This window comes from Populus trichocarpa, chromosome 2 (genome assembly GCF_000002775.5).
Source record: "Populus trichocarpa isolate Nisqually-1 chromosome 2, P.trichocarpa_v4.1, whole genome shotgun sequence".
Taxonomy (NCBI): domain Eukaryota; kingdom Viridiplantae; phylum Streptophyta; class Magnoliopsida; order Malpighiales; family Salicaceae; genus Populus; species Populus trichocarpa.
The window spans coordinates 21,226,595-21,239,197 of NC_037286.2; the positions used below are offsets into that span (position 1 = coordinate 21,226,595).

General features: G+C 30.3%; 1 protein-coding gene across 1 annotated transcript; it reads right to left on the bottom strand.

The window, feature by feature from the left end:
- Positions 1-637: 637 nt before the first annotated feature.
- On the bottom strand, positions 638-2,056 carry LOC7458284 (uncharacterized). Its single transcript, XM_002302821.4, has 2 exons — positions 1,707-2,056; positions 638-1,457 (listed from the first exon to the last, which is right to left on the bottom strand). Exon 2 carries the CDS (start codon positions 1,373-1,375, stop codon positions 833-835), a length of 543 nt encoding a protein of 180 aa, XP_002302857.1. The 5' UTR covers positions 1,376-1,457; positions 1,707-2,056; the 3' UTR covers positions 638-832.
- Between the last annotated feature and the right edge of the window lie 10,547 nt (positions 2,057-12,603).

The window sequence follows — 12,603 nt, forward strand, 5'->3', positions numbered from 1 at the left end:
CACCTTAAAATAATTTAAAAAATTGATTGCGTGATCAATTATTGACAGGCAAACCCCACTAGATCTAAAATATATATGCAATGCTTATTGAGCTCCTATGAATCTCTAGTTGTTTTTTTAGGTTTGAGGAATGGAGGGCTTCCTCGTTAGTTTCAAACCATGTTAAAAAGTCAATTGTCTGAACGAAAAAGAAAATAATTAAAAAAAAAAAAAAAACAAAGAAAATTTTCCTGTATTAATTATGCTCTTGGCAATCAACTAATGACAGAAGAGCTGCATTCGTGTATTAATTATGCTCTTGGCAATCAACTAGATTGGCAAGCATCAAACTTTTCCGAATCATCTCTTCATAATTCAGTGCTATGCTCGCATGTAATAGCTTCATTAATCAATTAAAGTTCCAATCAAATACCCAATTTGATTTGATTTTTTTTTACGGTTTAAATACACTATTTATTTTGTTTTGGATTTTTTTTAATTTTATTTTTTAAAATTATTTTTCACCTCACGACATAACTAAACACTAAAAAATATTTTTCAACTTAATTTTTATAACATTACTAAATATAAAACTAATTCATATTTAATAAAAATTACTTTTAAAAAAAAATTCTAATAAACAAACAACATCTTGAGATGCATCAAAAGAGCCATATGTCTTTTAGAATATCCAAAATCTTAGGAAAGATGCTATTGCTACATCTACATTGAGTCGAAGTTTAGAACTCTTATTTAATTAATTAAGATTAATTAAACATTAATATGGGATTGATTAATGATAAGACTCAAACCTGAAATCAAGCCCTGAAAGAGTCTTCTCTGATCATTAACACTAAAAGATATCAAGGATGTCGAGAATTGAACGGTTGCAGATGGGGCAAGACCCTCGATTGACCCACATTTCTCTTGAACAAACCCTACAAAAGGCGTGTCCACATGGAATAAAAGCTGCGCCTTTCTTTCTCTCCATGCACACGCAGCACACCCAATCATTCTCTGGTCCCTGTTCCTGTTCTTTGTCCCTCCTACTTTTATTAGTCTTGTTCTTCGTCCTCCAATCAACACCGTCCGTTTCTTCAATCAATCTCATCAATGTCTTGACGTTTGAAGCCCGTGAATTGCGCTCAGCAGCTAATGCCATTGCCAGATTCATCCCTGCACCTGGGGCTGCAGCAAACCCTCCTCCTTGTGCTTGGTTCTGCATAATGGCACTCTCTTCTTCTTCTTCCTCCTCCATATCGATGAAGGGCATGGTTGGAGTTTCACTTCTGGAACTCCAGCTTGTGCTCCCGCAGCAACCACCAAGGCCCTTGAATGACAGCCGTTGCTTTAGATTCTTCCACCCCGTCATTGTGATCCCGTCTAAGCTGTTCATTTTTATTATTTATATGCTGTCTTAGACTCTGGTTGCATCCGCACCTTGTGTAATTTAATCCCTGCTAAACACTGACATATTCCTGCAAATGCAAGCTCATTCTCTCATTGCCATTCATTTATAATCAAAGAAAGAAGAAAGAGCGAGGACTAAGAATAGAACAACATTGTGATCATCACATCGGTGTGGCGTTATATATATGCTTATATTGTTTGACTAAGATTGCATGAGTGATCAAGCTTGTTGTGAAAAGAAGAAAAAGGAGAAAGAAGAAGAGACAAAGAGAGCAGAATCATGGAGATTCAAAATGGTTAGGTGAAGCTTCACTTACAATCTTGGAGGTTGTCGATCTAAGCTACGTCGTAAAGATTCAAAATGCTCTTAAGACAGAGCATTAATTAACAGCAGCAGTGTTGTTGAAACTGAGTGTTACTATCACAGTAGCAAGTAGTTATACTGAGGATGTGCTAGCTAGCTAGCTAGCTAGTGGAGAAGAACTGAAAGGATAGTGGGCTGGCAAGGCTGAAATAGACAGAGGGATCGCTGTTGCCAGACCGGAGAATGTTAGCCAATATCAAATCTTTGCCACCTTTTTCTGTTTACAATGAAACGCGTGGGGCCTGCGTTGCGATCTCTTTTTATATTTTCTTTGTCTAATTCCTTATACCTCTTTCCCCATTTGCATGCTTGACATTTCCATGGAAGAAATATTTGTGTCTCTATTTCTAAATTCAACAAACATAAATAATTCCAAGCGTAACGACAAGAGGGCGTTTGGGAATGCTTTCAAAAAGCGTTTCCCAACAAAATTTGAAATTTATTTTTAAAATTAATATATTTTTGATATTTTTACTGATTTTAAAAATAATTTTTAAAAAATAAAAAATATTATTGACATGCTTTTATAAGTAAAATCACAACCATATTCTTAAATACATCTACAATAATTATCATAATACTAGATAGTCTCGTAAATATTAATGAGAGGCTAATTGCAACATTGACTATTCTTGTTTTTATTTTATATATATATAAAAAAAAAACCTAAAAACCTATAAATCCTTACACTCCATGTAAAGTGAAATGATCATTGAAGATGCTTTTTCTAGTTATTTTTCTGTGGGGGGAACAGGAGGGGATCGATCATTGAAGAAGAGGAATCCAATCAAGATTTTTGTGAACTTTACAATTCTGCGACATCTACAAAAGGAGAGAACATTTTTATATGGCGAGGGCCAAAAACGTAATTCTCATATAGTCGAAAATGTTTTATTAGAAAATGTTTCTCTGTCCTGTATAACAAGTCTTTATTTAATAATAATCCTTCATCAATTAACGTCATTAAAAATATTTAAGAATTGACCGACAAAATCACGACAGGGAGAAAAAATTATCCAGTACACATGGCGTGAGTTCATTGGTAAATTCTTAAAAATTTAACTAATTTTTGTTATTTAATAATAAAAAATTATTATACAGATACACAATACAAGATTATATTGAGAAAAAGGATATAATAAAACATTATATTATAAAGAAACCTAATTCGCCTCTTGCTTTCATTATACACTAAGAGAGAAAGCATTGTGAGATTGCACATTGCTTTTTTATTTTTATTTTCAATCCTTTGAATTTTTTTTAATCCATAAAACTTTTTTTTTAATTTTATCTTTTTATAATGAGTTGATTGAAGAATAATCTTAATAATTTGTTTCGATTATCTTGATATGAGGTTTTTATAATGTCGAGAAAACATTCCGATGTTAAGTTAATACCTGATTAAGCAAAATAAAATAAATTTGTTTTATTAAACATAATGGAAGCTTGAGAGATCAAATTTGACTATTAAACAAAAAAAAAAACATAAGCCTCTTTTTCTTCTTTTTTTCCTTCATGTTAAAGACTTTGATCCCTAAAGTCTTAATGTTTTTTTAATTTTGATCCATATTATTTGAGGGTTTTACTTTTTGATCTAAAACTTTATTTTATTTGTATGTGGTAACAATTGTTTTTTAAAGTATATTTCGCTAGGAAATGAATCAAATTTTTTTTATTATTTTTAAAAAATTATTTTTGACATCAACACATCAAAACGATTTTAAAAAATAAAAATACTTTAAAGCAAAAACAATTTTTTTTTTTAAAACACGGTTGCAACTGCGTTCCCAAACGGTCTCTAAAAGCAAAAAAAGAATATCATGATTAAAAAAAAAGCATTAATAAAATAAAAATATTTTAATTATATATATATATATATATTATCCACTATTCTAATTGTTTTAAGTCTTTATCAAATTAAGAACATGCCACAAAGAAGTTATATTTTTGTTGGAAAAGTTCATTAATAAAAAAAAGTAAGAATTATACTTAAAATCTGTTTTTTTTTAATGGAGTTTAAATTATTTTTTCTTAAAAAACATTTATTAAACAAACGCAACAAGTTTTATATTTACAATTTAAAAACAAAATAGCCTAAAAAATGCGTTGGCTTACAACTACACACGTGTTTTTTCATTAAAAAAGAATTGATTCGGTTCGTAAGCATAGCATGACCAGCTATGTCAAAATCCAGGCTAAAAAGTCAAAAACACGAGTATTAACTCAATAAATGGCCCACAGGTGATGATGGAAGCGTGTCGGATGGTGATATTGATTGAGTAAAAAGCCATGACTTCCGGCAATCACAAGTTAGGCACGCACCTCTCTCTTCTCTTGAAATTTACAAATCTCGAGCTCTCTTCCCTTATTGTCAAACTTGAATTTGGTCTCATCCCATCTTTCTGATTTTACAGGTTAACATTTGACGAACGAGAGCACACAGAAAGAAAACTTCTTCTTCTTCTTCCTCCTCTTCTTCCTCTTTGGTTGGATTGCCCGCGTATTGAAAAAACATTCCAAAATCATAACTAATGCCCAGAATTAGGTAAGAAAACAAATAATGATAGAGGATAACAAGATGCCAACAGCTGCGGTCGCCTGCCTGAGATTTAGATCCTGTTCATAAAGCAGAAGAGCGTTCTTTTCTTTTCTCGATTCAAATCATATCCTTCCTCCAATCCACCGCTTCCATCCCGATGAAACGATGAAGGAGGATCCAAGAACAGAGTTCAAGGGTGCTGAGAAGAAGATTGGATGAATCATGATTTAAATGTTCCAGATAACCTCCAACGATTTAAACCCCCTGGAAAATTATTTTCGCTTTGGATCATAGCAGACCCTGGACCTGAATCATCAATATCGTGATTTGGGAATCTTAAATGAGATTGTTTTAGGGTTTTACTTCAACTGGAAGTATTTTGTATTTGGCTTTCTTTTTTATTTTTTCTGGTATCATTTTGCCTTTTATTTTAACCTTGGAAACATTGTTTGGTATTAACCCGCTATTTAAGCCACGCTCTGTTGTTGGCCTTTCCATAAAAAATTATAAGTATAAATAAAAAAAATTATGTAAGCTTCTAATTAACAGAATTAGTAATCATATGTATAAATAATTGAATAAAAAATAATTAACATAACTAAAAACAAAAATAATAAATTAAAAGATAGATATAGATTAAAATATTTAATTTTACAGCATTAGATATTTACCAGTGTTTATTGAATTTATTAATTAAAATTATTTATCTATTCATTCAAATAATAATAGAAATAGATAAACATATAAAATTGATTGAATAAAACAAAACAAAAAAATATATTATCTAAGATTGCATATATTAAAAATAATATTTAAAAGTACATATTTTTTATTTTTAAAAATAAAATTCATCTATATAAAACGTAGAAGAAAAATCTAATGATGAATAAGAATAATATCTTTGAAAATTTAATACAAGTAAAATGATTTAAAACAAAAACTTTTAAGAAAAAAAGCTAAATAAGAGAGATAAAAATCATATAGGAGGGATATTAATTGAAACATAAAGTAAAAAAAAAACATTAAAAATGTATCAATTGAAATAAAAACCAAATTTTAAATAAGAAAAAAAAGGATGCTTGTTAGGTATCACAAGCACAATTAAAAAAATAAGAAAAACATATAGTAAAGGTAACATTATAAATAAATTGCAAATAAGATCAAAAAATAATTTAGACAGTTAAATGCATGTAATTTAAGAGAAAGCATATAGTAAAGATAACATTTTGTTTGAAAAAAAATGGTAAAGGTGATGTCTATTTTCCATTAAATATCATCAACCTCTTATCTGAATCTTTAAAATAAATGTTTATTTTAGGATTCTTAATTTTCTTTAATTACTAGGTGGCAACTCCTCTTTCTTTCTTTTTCCAATTTTCTTTTTATTTTGAAAGTCCAAACATTGTGCTAAATGTGACAACACAATGACTTTACTAAGAACTAGGGTCAAGCTTATGTATATGTGTTTTCTCTTTTAATGTCTTTATTGCCATTTATTATTGAGCATTTATTTTTATTTCATTTATGTTATTTAATTTTATATGTTAATTTTATTTATCCATTAATTTTAATATGTTAGTTTGAATGTGCATTCATTTTATTTTTTAAAATTTTCACACACTTCATAAAAATCAATAAAAGCTCTGGACCCGAGCTAATACCTCTTTAGGATTAGATAAAGAGATTTAGTTGGCAAGTGTGACTTATGTCCACTGATGCTCACTTGAACTTTCACTCAAATTAGAACTCACCATATATGTCATAACCTAATTTTGGGTTTCCCCTAAAATTATTTTTTTCTTTTAAAATTAAAAACAAAAAATAAAATAAAACAACAAAATGAAACACTAACAACTTGGTAAGAATAAACTGATAAGGGTTTTAAACACATTGAGAAACCAAACTGGGATTTTGAACAACATCAAGAATTCAATTGTACCCAAGATTGAAAGACAATGCGAAAATCAAGGTTAAATTAAATGATTATTGGACAAATTTGTATAAAAATTAATTTTTAATCACATGCCTAATTAAAGGTTAAATTAAGTTGAAGAATTAATTTGGGTCAAACTAAAAGAATTAATTAAGTGCAATGACTTAAATGGGCTTTTAATAGGTCAAATTAATTTTATTAGGGACTTAATTGGTGAAAAAATAAGTTTGAAAGCTTAACTTGGGCTTAATTGAGAAGATTGAAATTTTAGAGGACCAGATTTAATTTTTCCAAACTTATTTAACCTAAGATGCTCACTTACCAAATAGAAAATCTAAGATGCTTTGATGGACTGGTTGTGCGTAAATTTTAGTTTATTTGCATTCAGATTTTGTTACTTTGAAATGGAAGAATCTTCTAGTAGTTTTTCTGCTATTTTTAACGCGAAAAAAGTACTATTTATTTTCACGAGGCGGAGATTGAAATAACGAATGGAAAATGCTTGATAAGAGGACAAACAACATTCCTACATGAGAGATGCTCGTAGGGGACTTTCTCGAAACAAGAGTAAGTTGTTGCTGCTGGTTTTCTTTGTTTATGTCGTTGCAATTGTCTCTATTAATGGATTTATTTTTATTGTCCAGTGATGCAAAGCGTACTGATTTTATCATTCCGAGAGAAGTCATAGTGAATGAGGTGAAACTCAAAATGGATGCTGGCACCCCCCCGGCTGCCACTGCTGCCACCTCATGTGCTGCCGATGCTCCACACCCCCACCGTGCCACCAGCCCCCACGCTGCAGACTCTACCTCCAAGCACACCACAAAAAGACCTCACAAGAAAAATCGTAGGAAGGCATCCATCCTTCAATATGTTAACAAATAAACTTTGTAATATTAATTTACTTTATGAATTTTTTATGTATTTATGAATTTGAATTAAAAGGCTATATTTTCAATATTTTATCATTGCTCAATCTTCGCATATATTTTTGTCAGTTTCCTTTAGAATTCAAAAAATACTCATCATGATCATCATAGAATAAACCTCATTAATATATGATCGAAGGATAACCCTATATTTTATCATGATTTGAAAGTTTCCTCTCTTTTAGGAGAGTGATCGGTTTTCTACGTGGTTTTTCATTTTTACTATCAACAATCCTCTATCCGATAAAACATATAATTCTCTCCATAAATTTCTCTCACTCTCAATTATGCCGATCACTTTGTTTATTAAAATGAACACCTGCATTTTTTCTTGTTTCAAACTAGTACTTTTTATCGGATAATGACCTCTTATTAATATCCTTTGATGGACTGGTTGTGCGTAAATTTTAGTTTATTTGCATTCAGATTTTGTTACTTTGAAATGGAAGAATCTTCTGGTAGTTTTTCTGCTATTTTTAACGCGAAAAAAATACTATTTGTTTTCACGAGGGCGAAGATTGAAATAACGAATGGAAAATGCTTGATAAGAGGACAAGCAACATTCCTACATGAGAGATGCTCGTAGGGGACTTTCTCGAAACAAGAGTAAGTTGTTGCTGCTGGTTTTCTTTGTTTATGTCGTTGCAATTGTCTCTATTAATGGATTTATTTTTATTGTCCAGTGATGCAAAGCGTACTGATTTTATCATTCCGAGAGAAGTCATAGTGAATGAGGTGAACCTCAAAATGGATGCTACCACCCCCCCGACTGCCGCTGCTGCCACGTCATGTGCTACCGATGCTCCACACCCCCACCGTGCCACCAGCCCCCACGCTGCAGACTCCACCTCCAAGCACACCACAAAAAGACCTCACAAGAAAAATCGTAGGCAGGCATCCATCCTTCAATATGTTAACAAATGAACTTTGTAATATTAATTTACTTTATGAATTTTCTATGTATTTATGAATTTGAATTAAAAGACTGTATTTTCAATATTTTATCATTCCTCACTCTTCGCATATATTTTTGTTTGTTTCCTTTAGAATTCCAAAAATACTCATCATGATTATCATAGAATAAACCTCATTAATATATGATCGAAGGATAACCCTATATTTTATTATCATTTGAAAGTTTCCTCTCTTTTAGAAGAATGGTCGGTTTTCTATGTGGTTTTTCATTTTTACTATCAACAATCCTCTATCCGATAAAACATATAATTCTCTCCATAAATTTCTCACTCTCAATTCTGTCGATTACTTTGTTTATTAAAATGAGCACCTGCATTTTTTCTTGTTTCAAACTAGGCACGAATAAAATTACCTAGTACTTTTTAATGAGTAACGACCTCTTATTATAAAATTAGGTAATGTTTTTGGATCATGATTTCACCAAGAATTTAATCAATTAGAATTCCATACAATACGTTCATGAAAGTTAATTTTGATTGATTTTATGTGTATTTATTTCTATTTTTATTTTATTAAATAAAAATTAATTTTAATAAACAAAGTCATTAAACATAATATCTATATCTATATTTATCTTTCAGTTTTTCTAGTTTTGTCTCTAATTATTGTTAATAATTTTTATTTATTGATTGATATAATAGTTCTCAATTTATTTAATTAGATATATACATAAACTTTTTAATTTATATTTAGAATTATTTATGTCAAAAAAACACGTTGCGAAAAACTTATATATTCAATTGTTTTTGTTGAAAAAAAATTATTTGACCTCCAAAAAAAAAAAAAGGATCAAGTAGCTATTTGTTTTCTATTTCATTACAAGTATCATATTTAAACTAATCATTTTATTAATCAAAACTAAATTATGTTTTCAGTAAAAGAATTTAGTTGTATCAACTTTCATGAACGTATTATATGGAATTCTAATTGATTAAATTCTTGGTGAAATCATGATCCAAAAACATTACCTAATTTCAATTGCAAATTTTATAATAAGAGGTCGTTACTCATTAAAAAATACTAGGTAATTTTATTTGTGCCTAGTTTGAAACAAGAAAAAATACAGGTGCTCATTTTAATAAACAAAATGATCGACAAAATTGAGAGTGAGAAATTTATGTTTTATCGGATAGAGGATTGTTGATAGTAAAAATGAAAAACCACAGAAAACCGACCACTCTCCTGAAAGAGAGGAAACTTTCAAATCATGATAAAATATAGGGTTATCCTTCGATCATATATTAATGAGGTTTATTCTATGATGATCATGATGAGTATTTTTGGAATTCTAAAGGAAACTGAAAAAAAAATATGCGAAGAGTGAGCAATGATAAAATATTGAAAATACAGCCTTTTAATTCAAATTCATAGAAAATTCATAAAGTAAATTAATATTACAAAGTTCATTTGTTAACATATTGAAGGATGGATGCCTGCCTACAATTTTTCTTGTGAGGCCTTTTTGTGGTGTGCTTGGAGGTGGAGTCTGCAGCTTGGGGGCTGGTGGCACGGTGGGGGTGTGGAGCATCGGCAGCACATGAGGTGGCAGCCGGGGGGGGTGGCAGCATTCATTTTGAGTTTCACCTCATTCACTCGGACTTCTCTCGGAATGATAAAATCAGTACGCTTTGCACCACTGGACAATAAAAATAAATCCATTAATAGAGACAATTGCAACGACATAAACAAAGAAAACCAGCAGCAACAACTTACTCTTGTTCCGAAAAAGTCCATAATGAGATGCTCGTAGGGCATCTCTCACGTAGGAATGTTGTTTGTCCTCTTATCAAGCATTTTCCATTCGTTATTTCAATCTCCGCCTCGTGAAAACAAATAGTACTTTTTTCGCGTTAAAAATAGCAGAAAAACTACCAGAAGATTCTTCCATTTCAAAGTAACAAAATCTGAATGCAAATAAACTAAAATTTACGCACAACCAGTCCATCAAAGGATATTAATTTACTTTTTTCGTAAATTTACGCACAACCAGTCCATCAAAGGATATTAATTTACTTTTTTCATAAATTTTAGTTTATTTGCATTCAGATTTTGTTACTTTGAAATGGAAGAATCTTCTGGTAGTTTTTCTGCTGTTTTAACGCGAAAAAAAATACTATTTGTTTTCACGAGGCGGAGATTGAGATAACAAATGGAAAATGCTTGATAAGAGGACAAGCAGCATTCCTACGTGAGAGATGCCCTACGGTCATCTCATTGCGGACTTTCTCGGAACAAGAGTAAATTGTTGCTGCTGGTTTTCTTTGTTTATGTCGTTGCAATTGTCTCTATTAATGGATTTATTTTTATTGTCCAGTGGTGCAAAGCGTACTGATTTTATCATTCCGAGAGAAGTCCTAGTGAATGAGGTGAACCTCAAAATGGATGCTGCCACTCCCCCGGCTGCCGCTGCTGCCACCTCATGTGTTGCAGCTGCTCCACACCCCCACCGTGCCACCAGCCCCCAAGCTGCAGACTCCACCTCCAAGCACACCACAAAAAGACCTCACAAGAAAAATCGTAGGCAGGCATCCATCCTTCAATATGTTAACAAATGAACTTTGTAATATTAATTTACTTTATGAATTTTCTATGTATTTATGAATTTGAATTAAAAGACTGTATTTTCAATATTTTATCATTCCTCACTCTTCGCATATATTTTTGTTAGTTTCCTTTAGAATTCCAAAAATAATCATCATGATCATCATAGAATAAACCTCATTAATATATGATCGAAGGATAACCCTATATTTTATCATGATTTGAAAGTTTCCTCTCTTTCAGGAGAGTGGTCGGTTTTCTGTGGTTTTTCATTTTTACTATCAACAATCCTCTATCCGATAAAATATATAATTCTCTCCATAAATTTCTCTCACTCTCAAATTTGCCGATCACTTTGTTTATTAAAATGAGCACCTGCATTTTTTCTTGTTTCAAACTAGGCACGAATAAAATTACCTAGTACTTTTTAATGAGTAACGACCTCTTTGAAATTAGGTAATGTTTTTGGATCATGATTTCACCAAGAATTTAATCAATTAGAATTCCATACAATACGTTCATGAAAGTTAGTTTTGATGATACAACTAAATTCTTTTACTGAAAATATAATTTAGTTTTGATTAATAAAATGATTAGTTTAGATATGATACTTGTAATGAAATAGAAAACAAATAGCTACTTGATCCTCTTTTTTTGGAGGTCAAATAATTTTTTTTCAACAAGACATCAGGGCAGTGACAGCCATGCCGACAGTGAAAAAGATCGGTAGCGCAGATTTGTGCAAGCTGCAGGCCCGTCGGGGAAGATCGGCAGCGCAAATTGTTTAACGAACATGGGTTGGACGCTAGGCTGTCCAGGCCAGGCAGGAAAATTCGTCAAGGGAATGTGCTGACGAAATAAGAATAGATATAGATTAAAATATTTAATTTTACAACATTAGATATTTACCGGTGTTTATTGAATTTATTAATTAAAATTATTTATTTATTCATTCAAATAATAATAGAAATAAATAAACATATGAAATTGATTGAATAAAACAAAAGAAAAGAATATATTATGTAAGATTGCACATATTAAAAATAATATTTAAAAATACATATTTTTTATTTTTAAAAATAAAATTCATCTATATAAAACGTAGAAGAAAAACCTAATGATGAATAAGAATAATATCTTTGAAAATTTAATACAAGTAAAATGATTTAAAAAAAAAACTCTTAAGAAAAAAAGCTAAATAAGGGAGATAAAAAATCATATAGGAAGGATATTAATTGAAACATAAAGTAAAAAAAATATTTTTTTGAAAAACACAACATTAAAAAAGTATCAATTGAAATAAAAACCAAATTTAAAATAAGAAAAAAAGGGTGCTTGTTAGGTATCACAAGCGCAATTAAAAAAATAAGAAAAACAAATTACTTGGGTTATAAGCTTGACCGGGTTTAATAAGTTGATTCTATTTTAATTTGATAATAAACAAATAGGCAACAATAGTAGATAAATAAAATTACACACATACACATAAAAAAGATCACGATAACTTAGAAAAAAACCATGAAATTACAAAATTAGATAAAAAAATAAAAAAAATAACAGTCTAAGTCAACCCGAGTTGGATATAGCCTAAGTAATAAGAGACAAGCTAACTAGGGTTAACCCTCAAAACTTGTGGCCCAAATCATAAAATCAAAATAACCTAATAGAAAAGAAATTGAAGAAAGCCACAAAGCCAATCTTCAAAAAAAGAAAAAAAAAATAATAATGTCGAACGATGAAATCATAAAAGAAAATGAGTAAAAAAAGAATGTTAACTCGCACGAATTTTTCAAACTCATTACCCGATTTATTAGACCGGAAGCACCATAAATGTAAATACCATAAAATCTAATCGTCATCAAATCAAACGTTGAAGAATGAAACCTAGAAAAAATAAATCTAAGTACACAAAAGAATCTAAAACAAAAAATTA

What these genes read in the sequence shown, in the direction of transcription:
- LOC7458284 (XM_002302821.4), bottom strand. Translation starts at nt 1,375, where the DNA reads ATGAACAGCTTAGACGGGATCACAATGACGGGGTGGAAGAATCTAAAG.